Source organism: Lissotriton vulgaris, chromosome 1_1, assembly GCF_964263255.1.
Source record: "Lissotriton vulgaris chromosome 1_1, aLisVul1.2, whole genome shotgun sequence".
NCBI lineage: Eukaryota > Metazoa > Chordata > Amphibia > Caudata > Salamandridae > Lissotriton > Lissotriton vulgaris.
The window spans coordinates 674,566,612-674,582,712 of NC_141685.1; the positions used below are offsets into that span (position 1 = coordinate 674,566,612).

General features: G+C 45.2%; 1 protein-coding gene across 1 annotated transcript in view; it reads right to left on the bottom strand.

Annotated features, from left to right (window-relative positions):
• Positions 1–506: 506 nt before the first annotated feature.
• The window catches only part of SLC71A1 (solute carrier family 71 member 1), a 290,205-nt gene continuing 274,610 nt past the window's right edge, over positions 507–16,101 (bottom strand). The window contains exon 12 of the mRNA XM_086954554.1: positions 507–2,217. Within this exon, the coding sequence (XP_086810680.1) occupies positions 2,011–2,217 (207 nt within the window). The 3' untranslated portion in view covers positions 507–2,010. The remainder of the gene's footprint in view (positions 2,218–16,101) is intronic.

Below are 16,101 nucleotides of genomic sequence, written 5' to 3' on the forward strand. Positions count from 1 at the left end.
ATGTAGAAATTCACACTTTCAATCTTTAAAAGACTGTCTCTTGTCAGAACTAGCAAGGAGCAGTAGAGCATTGTTCAAACAGCTCCACAAATGTACTTCAAAACTATTAGATTTGAAACATTAGGTGGGAGTATAATAGAGTATCCATGCCTCTTCACCTTTGTAAATGCGTGGATGCAGACATTAAACAGCACATTAAAAAGTGGACAGAAGCCACCACTGGACAAAGGTTTTCAAACTTTATATGGGTAGGAAATGTGTTGTCACTGTTAACAGAAGGCGGAGTCTGAAAATAGTGCATTAAAAAAAAAAGAATAAAAACGTAAAATTATTATTGTATTACAGTGGCCGCAAGGTGCCACATTTTACTACATTCAAAAAGAAGATAAGCATTTTAAATTCAAAGAGCAATGAACTGGAACTATTTTCCCATTCAATTAGAATGGATTAATTCAAATAGGCTACAAACCACATTGTGGCATTACCATTTCAATGATTAAGTCTTGTTTAAAAGTCAGTTTTATTAACAATATATTTACACATTATACTGCTCCTTTTCATCTATGATATATGTTTTAAAGTTAAAAAAGTATTGAGCATTAACCACAAAACAAAAAAACCGTTTTAAACTATACAATACTTTATACACAATTTATACAAAGCAACACCTTTTTTTAAATAATATACCTGGACACAAAAATATACACCTTTAGAGAAATTCACATCAGTAACTGTATAAAGCTGTCTTTACTAAGGTCCTAAAATTTAGGACTATAATATTAGCTCTGAAAACTATATGTGAGGCTATGACAATCCTGAAAGGCCACTGACATTTTCAAGGCTATACACTTCAATTTCAGTTGTTTTAGCTTCAAGTTTTAAGATTCGTACTATTATACGAAAACATAGTGGTAACTTGTGTATTAAACTGGAATTAAGAAAGCAGAACTGTAGGAGCCAACAGCAGAAGTCCAATTGTTCATCTTTCAATACCATCCCGCTAACTTCAAATACAACTGAAAGTTTTTCAAGACTGCATACATGCTACTCAAAATATGATAAATTAGCTTTGTAATGCACTTAAAAATTTGACATACTGTTCTGCAAGTGCTCAAAACATGATTTCATGAGATTCAAATTAAAGAAAAACAGCCAAAGTGATTCTAAGAAACAGTAAAAACCAAGAGATTAGTTTCCTCCTTATTTTAAGAGTGCATTCGACATTAAGGCTTTCAACTGGCTATTTTCACCATGAACTGAAGGCATGTAGACATATTTCTCTGAGACACCATAGGTAGATTCAAAGTCGTATACGTTAGAGTAGCAATAATAAATATTGCCCTATAGAAAATGTCCTGCTGTAGTTACTTCATGTTGGCAGTTTTCTTTGATCTGAAAACTCTTGTGCATTTTAATAATTTTCAAACCAAGGGACAGTGGCACTTTTAGAGTACCTATTCTAATAGCAAATTATTTTTAATCAAGTAAACAGGATTTTGTTGTTGGTTGTGGCAGTGAGCATGAGTAGATCAATAACGTTCATTTATGCTCTTGGGTACAAAGTCAACAACATACAGGGCAGGAATAGAAGTGCACGAGGAAATAACTGGGTTTACGTCTCACACCACTAAGATGTATGATATTGCACTAAACAAAGCATATATGTAGTACTTATGCTGTAAGAAATTAAAGCAGGAACACATGCTGAATACTAGAATCTTTTTTACACCCCCCTAGACTGACGTAGAAGTCTGTTTTGTAATATGCAGCGATATAATAACAGCATGAGACTAAAGCTACAATGGCAAGTGCATTTTTAACATTAACTGTGACAAAACATGAGTTAGTCATAACATCTTTGGAGATATTTTAGCTTTTTTCAGTTTTTACAAAATTTCCAGGCTTAAATAAATTTAGGACCACCTTAGAAAATTTCCTTCTGAATTGGTTGTACATCCAGAAACTGCAGATGTAAAGAAATAAAATTAAGTCATTACAAACAGATTGCTGTCATACATTTGTATCCTGCAATAAGGGTTCTTTGGCCTCTCCAGGGGCCTGAGGACTGTGCTGGTGACCATGGCTACCACAGTGCTTTTTCCAACTGCCAGAACGTGCATTCAGATTCGTGTGTTCAGGAATAAACAAGGCAACAAGCAGAGCTAACAACACGGAGCATGCACCAAATAGAAATGGTGGTCCTGGAATGATGGAATTCTGGAGGGGGAAAAAACATGTGATTATGCATTTTTACAAACATTTCGGTTATTCAAATTTATTTTCCTTACTTAAATTCTCTCCACCAGAAAACACCCAGATTTTTTTTTAAAGCTTTATGTGGACTACGCATACACTATGTAATGCTATTGCATACACTAGCATCACTATAAATAGAATCCATATTTTGGAAAAAAAAGCTAAATGGTCTATATTAGTATTCTATCACTCACTTTCTACAGTTGGTAAGCAAGTCTCTTTTATACAGCTATTTTTGTTAAGATGCCTTCCAAAGTCATCCGACAAGACGGATCACACATGGTTATGATTTTTACTTCGAAGCAAAAGAATAGTATTTATAAGCTTTCAATTTAATTTACTGATGAAGTAAGTGCCACTAAAATCAGTTAAAGTTTCTAACTGGTCTTTACTATGAATCAAAGCATTTTCAATAATATCTAATGGATGATATTAAAAACAGATATGTTGTGAACACAATGCTTATATGCACCTGCTCCAAATGGAACTCAAAGCCATAATAAGTTTGCAAGAGAAGGTGAACTAAGAATAATTCCATGGATGTGAATTATTTTTCAGCATATGCAAGTACCTTTATATTACGCGTATTAAACCCTTAATAGGCAAAGAACTAAGGTGAGCAAGTCTCCCTCTTTTTGACGTGAACAGAATAATGCCAGCACCATCATGGCCAACAATGGTCTTCACCCTTGTCACAAATTTGAACGCTATGCTAATTTGCCCCTTAACTATGCCTAAAAAAAGCACAAGGAAGCTTTGAGCAGAAATTTCTGATATCCAGTGATCTCATTGGCACCCGCCAGGACCATGAATAATGTTTCCGGCGATGTGGATTTCACTATGGTTAAAGCCATAGGACTGGAGAACCCTTAGCCCAATATACAGTTATAGTTTTCCATTTGCTAATATCCACAATGTCTGAGTTCTTCCAGCAGTTTAAATTTATGACAGTCATGGACAAATCACTGAGTGCAATCTAAGGGGTATAAGATAGACTTTATTTTCAAGCCATTGAAGGCCTTCAAGTCTTTCACAGCAAGAGAGTCCTTTTACCCCAAGATTCTAGATGGAAATACTTGAGAAGAAGGCAGGTGGACAACAAGCACACTGCAAAACCTTCAGCAGAGACTAATAACTCCCAGTGCCATCCTCAGGACCAGCCACCACCCTCTGCAAATCTATAAGAGATCTATTGCTGAAGAACCTAAAAAATGATAACATGAATCATCCTTGATACATTCAATGTTGGGGCAAATTCTACCTTGACTAATCGTCAAGTGGCATTCACCTGGAAGAAAATGTTAGGTGGCTACCCTCCCCAAACATTCTGCCAACATTATACTCCAGTCTAAAATCTTCCAAATTCCTCTGTGTTAATGTTACCTTTTTTAGCAAACATGTAACTCCTAGTTCTAAAGCCTTTTCCCATTATCAACATTCTTCCGACGACCCACACGCAATTGAACAGAAAACACACACCAATTGGCTCCTTTTTCAAACTGGAAGGAAACTGGTGGTGTGGGTCACATATGACTTGCACATATCTATGGGGTGTGGGTAAACAATGCTCTGTATTTGAAGTTGCTATCAGACATTTCCAGCACTTTTTGTTAGGGATACCCAAAGGATCGTAAGGGGAAAGACCTTGTTAGATGGGAGTTAAATCACCATAAGATAACTATATCCTTCATAATGTTCCAGAGCCTTTGGTAATGTGTGTGGTCTTCCCTTGCTTCAAAAAGCAATACAAGCTGTGTTAGGATTATCTATCTATTGTAGAATGGCTTTGCCATGTGCTACTGGGCTGCAAGAAAAACAAGCAAGTCTTAATGCTCTAAACTTAAATTGATGTGTAACTTAACTCACTGATTCTATCATTTACGCTCATCACACAGGCATTCAAGGAGAAGCACTCACTGATGTATCTGCAACAACTAAGCATACAAGGAAAATTGGGCCACCCCCTCAACGAAATTCAAAAAGGGATGCCACTAGTTAATACAGAGTCCATCTTTGGCTTGTGAGGAAGTCCATGATTAACATTTATTTATGCCGAAAGGTTGTGACGATGATACAGTTGATAATAGAGTGTTACTTGTAGGCTGTTGAGCAATGAGGAAGATGAGCAGCCGACTCGTGCTTCGTCCAAAGCGGACTTTATCATGGCTGTAAAAGCAGAGTTGATTTTATTCAATGAAAACAACCAAACCGTTCTGTCAACAGAAGACTTGTTCGGGAACCTCATAAATAAGATAGTGTGTGTTTGAAACACTGTGGTTTCCTCTATACTGGACGGCTTATAAAGGCCTTCACATATTAACGATTGATCAGTCTACTCAAGCAAGTTGTCTACAGGAGTTCTACTGTATAACACTCAATACCTAACTTAGTTTAGGGGAGAGGATGTGACCTGATGGCCAGAGTGTCCGACTTTGGAACTGGGGAACCAGGTTCGAGTCTGAGACAGCTCAACATCCTGTGATTCTGGAAAAATCTCTTAATCTCCCCATGCCTACCAAAAAATGAATGTGTAATGTAACTGGTGTTCATGTAAAGCACTCCAATACCTTTAGGTCAAGTTTGCGCTACATAAATCTGCAAAACAATTACAAATAAAATACCTATACTGCTGGAAGCTCAATGGGACTGAATTTGTCCACAACACTTTCATCCCAATATTGAAGTTTAGCTTCCGCTATTACATACTTTACCTACTCTTACAAGTACTTTAATCCTAATAAGGAACACATGTTGTACAAGTCGAAGATTGACCTTAAGTTTCGGCATTTTCATTGGGTAAACTCAGCTTTTTCAGCCTTGATAACGTATGATTTGAACAAATCATGTGTAAGCTGCTCATCTTTTTTGATTGCTCATTTGCTTACATGTAACACCATAACTGTTTCATCGCAATTCTTGGATTAACTCACAAGCCAAAGAAGACCTCTGAATTAACTTGTGTCACCACTTTAAAATTTAGGGGACATGCTCCAATCTTTCTTATTTATGGGCTGACCCAGTCCTGAGGGCCCACTATAATTAAGTATTTAACACATCAGTTAGCAAGGCATTTTCTGGATTGTCACAGGACCTTATTCTTGTGCATCTAAATACATTTCTTTATTATTCCTATTGATTCTTCATACTGCCGTATACATCTCGAAGATTTGCAACAATTTATAATTACTTCCTTTGTAATAGTACATCTGCCACAAATATTTAGTCCTGCAATGGTTCCCAGAGTAATATGTTGGAGCTGGTACAGCCAATATCTCAACAGAGCTTAAATCCTGACATTTCAGGATTTGTGGAAGATGTCTGTGCCCTCCCCCCCCCCTCCCAGGAGACACCTAGCAGGCTCGTTCTGTCAGAAGACTTGCCTGAAGAAAGGGAGTGGGACCTTTCTAGGGTGTCTTGAAGGGCCAGAGAGAGAAACAGTTTCACTTCCCCATTATTAGCTTTTAAGTGTATAGAGGTGTAGGAGTTACAAGCCAAAGGGCTGCAGCTAGACCCCACACACCACAGAGGCTGTAGGGATCAGACACAGACATTCTTTGGCTTCATCATCAGGGTTTGTGTCCGAGACCATAAAAGTTGAGAATTGACCTAATCCATTGTAGTGTAGATATACAAAACTTCAGTAAACACCAAAGGTCTGAACAGTCACTGCAAAGCCACAGAAAAAACAAAGGCAATTGAACGAAACCCTCTGTGCCTGAGCTGTCTGGCATGAAAGCACTGGGGCAGGGCCTGCTAGAATGTGCTTCCCCACCCCCTAAAGTTAGCTTTCTATAGCTGTGAGGGAGTGACGGTGGGAGGGTGACGGGGTCCTGATCGGCAGAACCATGACAAGTTGACCAAGAATCCACTGGGCCCAACAACGCAGAAACATCATCAAAACCAAAGAAATAAGCATCCAGCAGAGTGTGGAGAGGGACGGCGCTAGCATGTACTAATTATCAGTAAGAAGGAAAGTAAATAGGGGAGGGGACTGTGAGGAGTGAGAACCACCCCCCCACCCGCTGCTTCCCATCAGTGTTGGGGGCGCCACCGTGCTGCCACAGGAAGCCGTTAGTCAAACAAGTGAAGGGGTCAGAGACTTGGTGGCCAGAAGCAAAGGTATTCCGTTCAGGACATATAGTTGATCAAGGGTTGCAAAAGGCAAGTACATTTCTTCTCGGAAAACGAGATCTTTTCGGACATTTTCTCCATGAGTAAGGTGTACCATAGTAGTGTGAACTAAGCCAAGAGGGGGCAGCAGTGTTTTTCCAGGTCAGAGCTATGAGCTGCTCCGCTGCTCCAGTTATGTGATGGACAAGGTACCAACCAGAATGGGTCTGTGGCTCCAGCATAACTGGCCATATACCTAGGATGATTGTGCAGTAGTCTGCTGGAATGGGGAACAAGAGTGTGTTCTTGATTAGTCCATTTGGTTCCTTCCAGAAATAGTGATGGGAGGACAGGACCCCCATATGTGTTGAAAATCACCGACCTGTGTGACATCTCCAACAGGTATGTGTAGTTGTGGGGAACATGACATGTAAACGTGCAGGGGTGTTATACCACTAGAACATGAGCTTATACATGGTTTCTCACTGGGGAATGCTCCCACGGGTTTTGGGATTTCGTGCGACAGAAGTTCTCCCATTTTGCTTGATTAGGATGGGGGGGTGTAGGCGTGACCACTGTAGGACACTGTATGTTTTGGAGATGAGACCTGAAGAGTAGTAATGTTCGGGGGAAAATAGGGCCCAATGGCAGAGCTGGAAATACTGATGTCGAAGTTTGACAGGAATATCAAATTCAATTTTGCCCTGTTCAAAGGGATTGATGGTCAGACCGTAGCTCCTGCAAGAACCTACACTCACTCCTTTCCCATTCCAGAAGAGAGAGAGAGAAGAAGAGAGAAGAAGAGAGAAGAAGAGAGAGCGGTTAAACCTCTTCCAATCACCAATTTGTCCCATATCTCGAGGATGCCTGGGTTGGGGTTGCTAAATATGCACTGTAGGGGATGCTAACCTGGGATCGAGACCAGGTCCCACAGAGGCCTACAGCCTAATGCGGGGTGCATATGAAGCCACAGCTTTTCACTTTCTCGGACCATCCATTTGGAGAAGTAGCGCAAATCAGCAGCCCAGTAATAATCTAGAAGATTAGGGCAGGCGAGGCCCCCATGGTTCCTAGCAGCATCAGAAGGTTATTTGGAATGCTGGGCTGCTTTCCTTGCAGATAAAGGATCAATGGTCCCTTTGCAAGTGCGTGATATCATCAGCAGGGACATAGAGAGTGACTTGAAGAGGTACAGTATTGAGGGCGGAGGACATTCATTTTCAACACATTAATGTGACCTAACCATCTCCAAAGGTCCTCCAGGATGGCCTTGCACAGCAGCAGCCAGTTAGCACAGTACGATGTCTGGAGGGAAGAGGTAATGGTAAGGCCTAAGTATTGTATGGATTGGATTGCCCACTAGAAGGGGTCTAGCTCCTTCCGATGTTGAATCTGTTGCTGTGGGATGGTCAAGTATTTAGTGCCACAAGGGTGAAAGGCAAAGGGGACAACCCTGCCAGGTGCCTCAGTGAAGAGCAAAAGAGTAGGTGACTGTAGGTGCTACATAAGAGGCCATGAAGTTACTTATCATTCTGGGGCCCAAACCTTGTGTAGGACCGGAAGCAGGAAAGCCCAGCTACCTCGGTTGAATGCCTTTTCTGCATCTAGGAAGAGAAGGCAGTTTAAGATGCTATGCATATGAACTTTTTCAACTAGGTGAACAAGGCATCTAGTAGTGTCGGAGCCCGGTCTATGCTTGATATAGCCGACCTGGTCAGCATCTATCAACTCCGGCATTAGTGCCTCAAGGCGGTTAGCCAGCATTTTAGTGTAGATTTGGGCGTCTTTGTTCCATGAATGCAATTGGCCTACAGGAAGCACAAATGGTATGATCCTTGCCTGGTTTGGGAATAAAAGTCATCTCAGCCGCAGGTAGCGTTGGCGCGAAGCCAGTAACATGAATGAACGAGTTGTATAGCCAGAGCAGGTGGAGGAGGAAACATTTATAGAAGGAGACAGGAAAGCCATCTGGACCAGGATTCTTTCTGACCACGAGCCCCTTGAGGGCTCTACTTAGCTCGATGCCGGTGAAAGGGGCAGCCATGACGATAGGAGCCAATGGCAGATGGATGCTTCCCTTCTCAAGAATAAAGGCTCTAGTAAAAAAGGCCCTAAAGTCCTCCTGCTTGTCTGACTTCGGAATAGCCTAAGTGGAGTTCTCGTCATTAGCTTAGGGATGGGGGAGTGGGCATATTGTAGTCATAGCCTACAAGTCAAAGGAGTGCCCACCTTATCACCTTGTTCACAATATTTTTGTTTAAGTGCCAGTAGGGACCTTTCTGCCTTGTTGACCCAGTCACCAGCAGCTGTACCTCTAAGCACCGCCAGCTGCCATTTGGCCCAAGCCTGGGGGTGCTGTTTGTCCGAGTGTTCCAAGGAGCAGATCTTCTCATTGAGATTAGTACAAGCAGGCCTCCCGTGTCCTAACTTTGGATATGGATGATACGACACCCCTCATAGTCGTCTCAAAACCATCTCAGATCATATGGGGGGAGGGGGCTTGTATGGGGTAAAGGGGAGTGTCTGACATGTTGTTGGGCTCGAAATAAACAGTTATGGGCTCCTTAATAGCGCCCGTGTCTACCAGGTTGCACAAGAGCTGGGGGGTATACGTGCCAAAGCTGGGGTCCCCGTGTTTAGGCCTCACGTGGGGTCCATGTGAGTTCAACATGGTCGGAGATGGAGATATCCGATAGCTAGGCATTTATCGAGGCCCCTCAAACGAGTGTGAGGATTATGTAGTCCATGCGGGAGTAAGACAGGTGTACATGTGAGTAGAAAGAGTAATCCTTCGCATCTGCATGCAAGTAGTGGCATGCGTCGACCTGGCCTGCAAGCTAACTCCGGAGTTGCCCAGTCAGGGATCCCGGGCCCTGGAAATGTGTTGTGTTTCTATCTATTCAGAATCCTTGACTAGGTTGAAGTCTCTTCCCACTACAAGGTCCCCTCTGACAGTGCCCAGCTGATCTTTGAGCAGCCTTCGTAGGAATGTATCTTGCGCTTGGTTCGGGACATAGAGGTTGAGGAGCGTCAAGACGGGTTTCCCCCTTTAAAATGTCAGGGTCAAAAAACGTCCTCTTAGGTCTCTGGAAACCTTTAGTAGCATACCTTCTTGAAGAGGATAGCAAGCTCCAATGTTTTAGAATTGGTGTACGCCCAGTGTTGGCAAGGGTATCGGGGTGGGCCATGCAGTGACAGTCTTGCCTAAGCATCGGCGTCTACTGCAGGAAAATAATATCACAGTCTTCCTGGAAGAGGTAGTGCCGAATTTGTTTTCGCTTGCTAGGGAAATTGAGTCATCTGACATTCAGGGACCGAAGCTTAAAATTGGTCAGGAACCCCATGGACTACAGTAGATTTGCAGTGCAGTATAGGAGCAGCACAGTCACCATTGAGCCTGGCACCAGGGCCGCCGGGGCATTTGCTTAATCTTTTCCTGTGTCTCTGCACCTCTTTCTCTGTTTAATCTGCAGGAGAAAAGTCGGGTGCCAGAAGGCAGCACACAATGAGATTAGTTAACAGTACTCTGTAGGATGAATGAATCTGTATAGCACACGGCTACTCGATGAGTGTCCCGGCGCTTGGAAACTGGGTAGCAAGTTAGAGGAAAGTCTTAGAATAAACAAAAGTTTTCAAGGCTTTACGAAAATGGGACTCATTCTGAGTATTATGAAGCTTAAATGGAAGCAGATTCCAAGCTTGCGCAGTGCGAAATGAAAAAGAGGAGCCCCCTTTCCTTGAGCATTTGAATCGAGGAACTACTATCAGAAGAGCCTTAGAGGAGCGAACTGCTCTTGCCAGACGATAAGACAAGAGCTTCTCCATTAGGTACTGGGAGCCCGACTCATAAAAAGGAACGACGGGCCAGTATCAGAGACTTAAACAAAATTCTCTTAATCGGCAGCAAGGGCAGCTAGCTAAGCTAGATAGGTGGAGATAAAAGTATGACAACATAGTTTAGATAAGAAGTGGGCAGCTGCATTATGGACAACTTGTAGATGTTTAAGGAGATAATCCAGGAGGCCTCAGTGACTTGCACTGGAGTAGTCCAACCTAGACGTAAGAAAAGAATAAATCACCGCTCCCTGGGCTCAAAGGGCTGCAGATAAATACATTTCTTAAGTGCCCTCATGATCACGAAACAAGATCCCACTACCGCCGATAGCTGGGATTGAAAAGAAAGACTAATCTAATTTAACTCCCAGATTCCTGGCCACCTCAGCAGGGGGAACGGGTGGAGGCAGTACAACTGGCCGACAGTTATCCCACCAATAGTTAGAGGCTTAGCCAAACAGAAGGTCTTCCGTTTTATACGGATTACATTGCAGGTTATTGGCCCACATGCAACTCATTACTGCTCCCACACATGCTGAAAAATATTTTTTGTGCAGCCAAAGAGCTGTTGTCATATGAAAGGAGAAGCAGAGTATCATGTGCATAGGAAATTCTCTTAATAAGTGATATTACTACAGATTTTGCAGAACTGTGCATGCAAGACTGATGTAATCTAACTTCTGTCCGATCTTATAAGATCTCTGTAGATTAAGCTTTAGCACTATTGTATAAGCCTATATTAGCACTGTTGTATAAGCCTATATTTATCTATTTCTTCAGTCGATAGCCTATGAATCTGAGACTAGTATAACTTAGTTTTTCATCCTGCCCCCTTTGCAGTTTTTACATACTAGAAAACTATCTAAAAGAGGCAGGATGAAAAGTGAAGAAATAGTTTTTTTTTGTTTTTTTTAGGATAAACACTTTGGACTATATAGGGATTGTGAAAATGCATACCCAGATTAAAGTCTGCATTTGCATAGCTCTTTAGCCAATTTGAGACAAATTGGGGCATAATTTTCGGACGTCTTGGTTTTTGTGAATGCAGACATTTTAAAGGCAAGTAATGTTTGCCTGGCACACATAAAAGTATTAGAATGTGTATTTAATGCCCTTTTAATTTCTCTGTTTGAAGTCAATTTAAGTGAAAATTGCACTTTAATATGAACCAGTTGGTCTCTTTTTCCAAATTTTTCTCAGGGGAGACCCTTACCCTATGAACACTCCGGGAGAAAGTCAGGCTTGTTTGCTACACTTGCTTACAGAGTCCAACTTTAAACAAAGATTTACACCCCCACCAGTTTCATATTTTAACCGGTTGCCACTACACTTTTTCACCAAAATTTAGCATCTTTGGCAGAGGGAGATTTTTTTAAACCTTAATCTATGAAAAATGTGGTAACAGACCATATATAAAACTAAGTTGACAAGTCAGCCACAATTTCTGCTGTAGCATATGCACAAATCGATTAGGTACCCCCGCCTGTTTCTTACAGATATATTGTTACCGAAGGTAAGTAACTTGTTTATCTGAAAGAAACAGTTAGAGACTCCTTACCTTAGAATAGATACCCCAGCAATATCAACCCCAGAGGTGAGTCTGCGAACTAAGTTCACACCAAGAAGTCCTGGAGAACAGAATGGCTAAAGAAGGCGTCTCTCCGGACTTGGCTGTCCAGGCAGTAGTGTTTAGTGAACATGTGCAACGATGCCCACGTAGCTGCCTTACAGATGTGATTTAGGGGGACTTCTCCTCCAAAGCAGTGGTATCTGCCGTCACCCTGGTGGAATGGGCGCGCAGTCCCACTGGAGGCTCCCTCGTTGCCAAACAATAGCAGGCTTTGATGAACAGAACAACCCACCTGGAGATGGTCGATTTGTGCACAGCTCGACCTTTCTTAGCGCACACGTAACCAACAAAGAGCTGGTCATCTACCCGGAATTGTTTAGTGCGATCCAAGTAGAAGTAAGGTGCACGTTTTGGATCCAGACAATGGAACCTCACTTCCTCTTTTGAAGGATGCGGAAAGAAGGTGGGCATAGTGATAGTTTGGCCAATGTGGAAAGAAGTAACCACCTTTGGAAGAAAGGAAGGTCTAGTTCATAGGACGACCTAGTCCGGATGGACAGCCAGAAAGGGAGGCTTGGAAGAAAGAGCTTGTAGCTCACTCACCCTGCGTGCAGAGGTGATGGCCACCAGAAAGGCAGTTTTCAAAGTGAGAAGCCTGAGAGGACAGTTATGTAGTGGCTCAAAGGGGGTGCACATAAGATAGGTAAGAACCAAGTTCACATCCCACGAAGGGGGACAAGAGGAAAAGAGGAGTAATGTCCTTAAGGAATCTATCTACAACAGGGGACTTGAGGAAGGCTAAAATGGCCGAAAGGTAGCCCTTTAGAATGCCCAGAGCAGAGCCCAGCTGGGCCAAAGAAATGAAGAACAAGAGAACCTCAGAAAGAGGGGCTGAAAGGGGATACATAGCCTTTTCCTATGCACCATGCCACAAATGTATTCCATCGGCAGGGGTATACCGTCTTAGTGGAGGGACGCTTGGCTGCCAAGATAACATTGCAGACTTCGGGAGGCAGGTCAAAAGACGTCAACTGCCGCTGCTCAATCTCCACGCAAGGAGGTGGAGACTGGACAGGTTCGGGTAGAGCACCGTCCACTGTTGCGGCGACAGAAGATCCTCCCGAAGAGGCAGTCGAGTCGGAGGATCGATGGCCATGTTGAGTAGCTCGGGATACCAGACTCTTCTTGCCCAATCCGGAGCCACAAAATGACTTGGGACCGGTAGCGCTTGATCTTCAGCACTCTAGGCAGAAGTGGTATAGGCGGAAAGGCGTACAACAGACCGCAACTCCACTCGCAACAAAAAGCGTCGCCTAGCGAGTTCTGCCATGGAAATTCCAACGTGCAGAATTTGACAATGCGAGTTCTCTTTGTGGCGAATAGATTTAACCATGGCGCTCCCCACTGCTGAAAGAGACCTTGCACCACCTCCGAGTGAAGACACCATTAGTGATCCATCATGCACCTGCGGCTGAGTTCATCCGCTCTGGTGTTCAGGGAACCTGCCAGGTGTTTAACCACCAGAGATATGCCCTGATGTTCTAGCCATGTCCAGAGGTGGAGGGCATCCTGATGTAGGGTCCATGACCCCACCCAGCCTGGTTTGTTGCAGTACCACATGGCAGCGGTTTTGTTTGTCAACACCTTCAGTACTCTTCCCAGGACAAAGGGAAGGAATGCTTTGAGTGCAAGACAAATCGCCCAAAGCTCCAGAAGGTTGATGTGGAGCCCAGACCCCGCCAGAGACCAGAGGCCTCTGATCTCCGCCTCAGCCATGTTGCCACCCCATCCCAGAAGTGATGCATCGGTCCCCACTGTGAACTCTGGTTGGAGAAGGGAGAGGGATCGGTCGCCGACCCAGTCCTGGTTTGTGAGCCACCACTGAAACTGGTGTGCAGTGCCCTCCGAGATCTGGAGCAATCGGACAGATTGCCCCACTGAAACCTCAGGTCCCACTGCAGAGCCTGCATATGTCATCTGGCATGGTCAACCAGCAGGATGCAGGAGACCATCAGACCCAGCAGCCTGAGGGTAATCCTGACCGAAACCCACGATAGATATTTGCTGAAAGATCTGAATGATAGCCTTTACTCGCTATTCGAGAGGATAAACCAGAAACTGTTGTGTTCAGAACTGCTACGGGAAGAGGAGCTTCTAAGAGGGGGTCAGGTGTGACTTTGGCACTTTGATGGAGAACCCCAACGAATGCAGGAGTTCGGCCGTAGTCTGGAGGTGGGAGACGCGAGCCTGCCATTAACAGCTAGTCGTCGAGGTAGGGGAAGACTGGAACCCCTGATGTGAAAGTAGTGGGAATAGCAACCATGACCTACTTCTGGTGCAAGAAAGCGCTTGATGGCACCATTGGCCAAGAGTGCTGAAACTTCCTGTTGGAGAAGGGTCAGGTGATCCTTCGACATGCGATGGTACTGAGGTGGCATGGACAGAGGGGGTAGCCTCAAAGGAGAGTGAGTAGCCCCTTCAGACTACTTGCAAAACCCACCCGTCCGACGTGATGGTGCGCCAGTGGGGAAGGTGATGGCGGATCCTGCCGCCCACTGGCGTTTGGTGGCCCTGAAAGGTAGGACTAGGAGGGTTTGGAGGCTGCTGCAGAGGGGGCTGTGGTGGACTGGCCCGCCCGCTGGCCCCCAGAACCATAGCAGTGGTTCCCACGTCCGAGGCCGCGCTGGGGCTGAACATCCAACGCCGGCCTGTGGCTCTGGGTGGGATGTAGCAGGGCAACCCTTCCGTAGCCACGAAAGGGGCGAAGGCAGACTGCGCAGGGTGGGTGGTGAAGAGGCCCAAGGACCTGGCCGTAGCCCGAGAGTCCTTAAAGCGCTCTAGCCGTTGTCTGCCTTGTCGCCGAAAAGGCAATGGCCATCAAAGGGCATGTCCATAAGGGTGGATTGGACATCCCCGGAAAAACCAGTCAAGCGCGACCAGGTGTAGCTTGGAAGGGCTACTGACATGGAACTCGTTCTTTAAAGTGCGTTGGCGGTATCCAGCCCACAGCGGATGGTAAACTTCGCAGCGTCTCTCCCCTCGGCCGCTGCACGGGAGAGCACGGCCCGGGCCTTTTCCGGGCACTGGGGCAGCACCTGCACTACCATATCCCACAGAGAGTAGGTGTAACGGCCCAATAGACATGCAGTGTTTACAAACCAAAACCCAAGCTGGCGGAAGAAAACATTTTCTTCCCAAGGTGGTCCAGCGTTTTGGATTCCCTATCTGGTGGTGCGTTAGGGAATGCTCCTAAAGAAGTGGAGGCTTGGACCACCAAGCTCTCAGAAGTGGGGAGCTGGGAGTGGAAAGTGGGGTCACCCGGAGCCGGGCGGTGGCGTCGGGCAATCATCCTGTCCATGAGGATGATCTGTGAGGGCTTCATTAAACAGCAGCAGGGGCTCCGAAGAGCTCGCTGTCGGTTGAAGGACCTCTGTCAGGAGGTTAGTCCTGACTGCCACCATAGGAAGCTCGAGGTGGAGAGCCTCGGTTGCCCTGGACAACACCACTGGGTATAACGCTCCCTCCTCCATGCCACGGTAGGAGGAGATAACATGCCAAGGTCTGCTGAGGTATCCAGATCACTGGCTTCCCCCAGTTCCTCTCTCCAGTCCTGTTCATACACCAACTGGTCAGTTAAAGGGTCCCCTGACCCCTCCCAGTTCTCCTGACCCTCCTCTGGCTGCCAATCTGGTCTCAAATAGCCGCAGGAGGGGCACCACGCACATCCCTTGATGCGTCTGCCGACAGACGGGGAGAAGTCGAAGAGCAACGATGCTTCTTCGACTTCTTTTTGTGCTTCGATTTACCTGACCCCAAGTGCGAAGACTTAAGAGGAAGAATGGTGTTGGCTCTGCAACCAGTCCCTCGACCTCTTACGCGACTGGGACCTTGAGCGGCACAGAGCAGACTGCCGGGCCTCGGGTAGCCTTCGGGACCGCTTCCGCAAACACTTCGGGCCATGGTGCGCTCCAGGCAGTAGAGGCACACGCAGTGCGGATCCGTCACCGACATCAGTCGGTTACAGGAACCGCTAGCCTTAAAGCCAGGCATCCCTCGTGTACCAGGAGTCCATGGACTCAAAAAACAACAAAGTCGACAAAAGTCGAGAAAAAGTTCAGTCCAAAAATGACAGGGGGTACTGCTATCTCCGGATCTGCGCTTGCTGGCACGGAAAAAGAAACAACTGACGTCAGCGCGCGAGGGCGGCGTCTATGTAGCTACCGCAATGTCATCCCGGCGACCACGACGTGAATGACTAAAGCAGAGTCGACGACGCCACCTTCCGATGAGCAAGGGGACTGCTGACGAAAAACTTTCCTGACTAGGGGTAA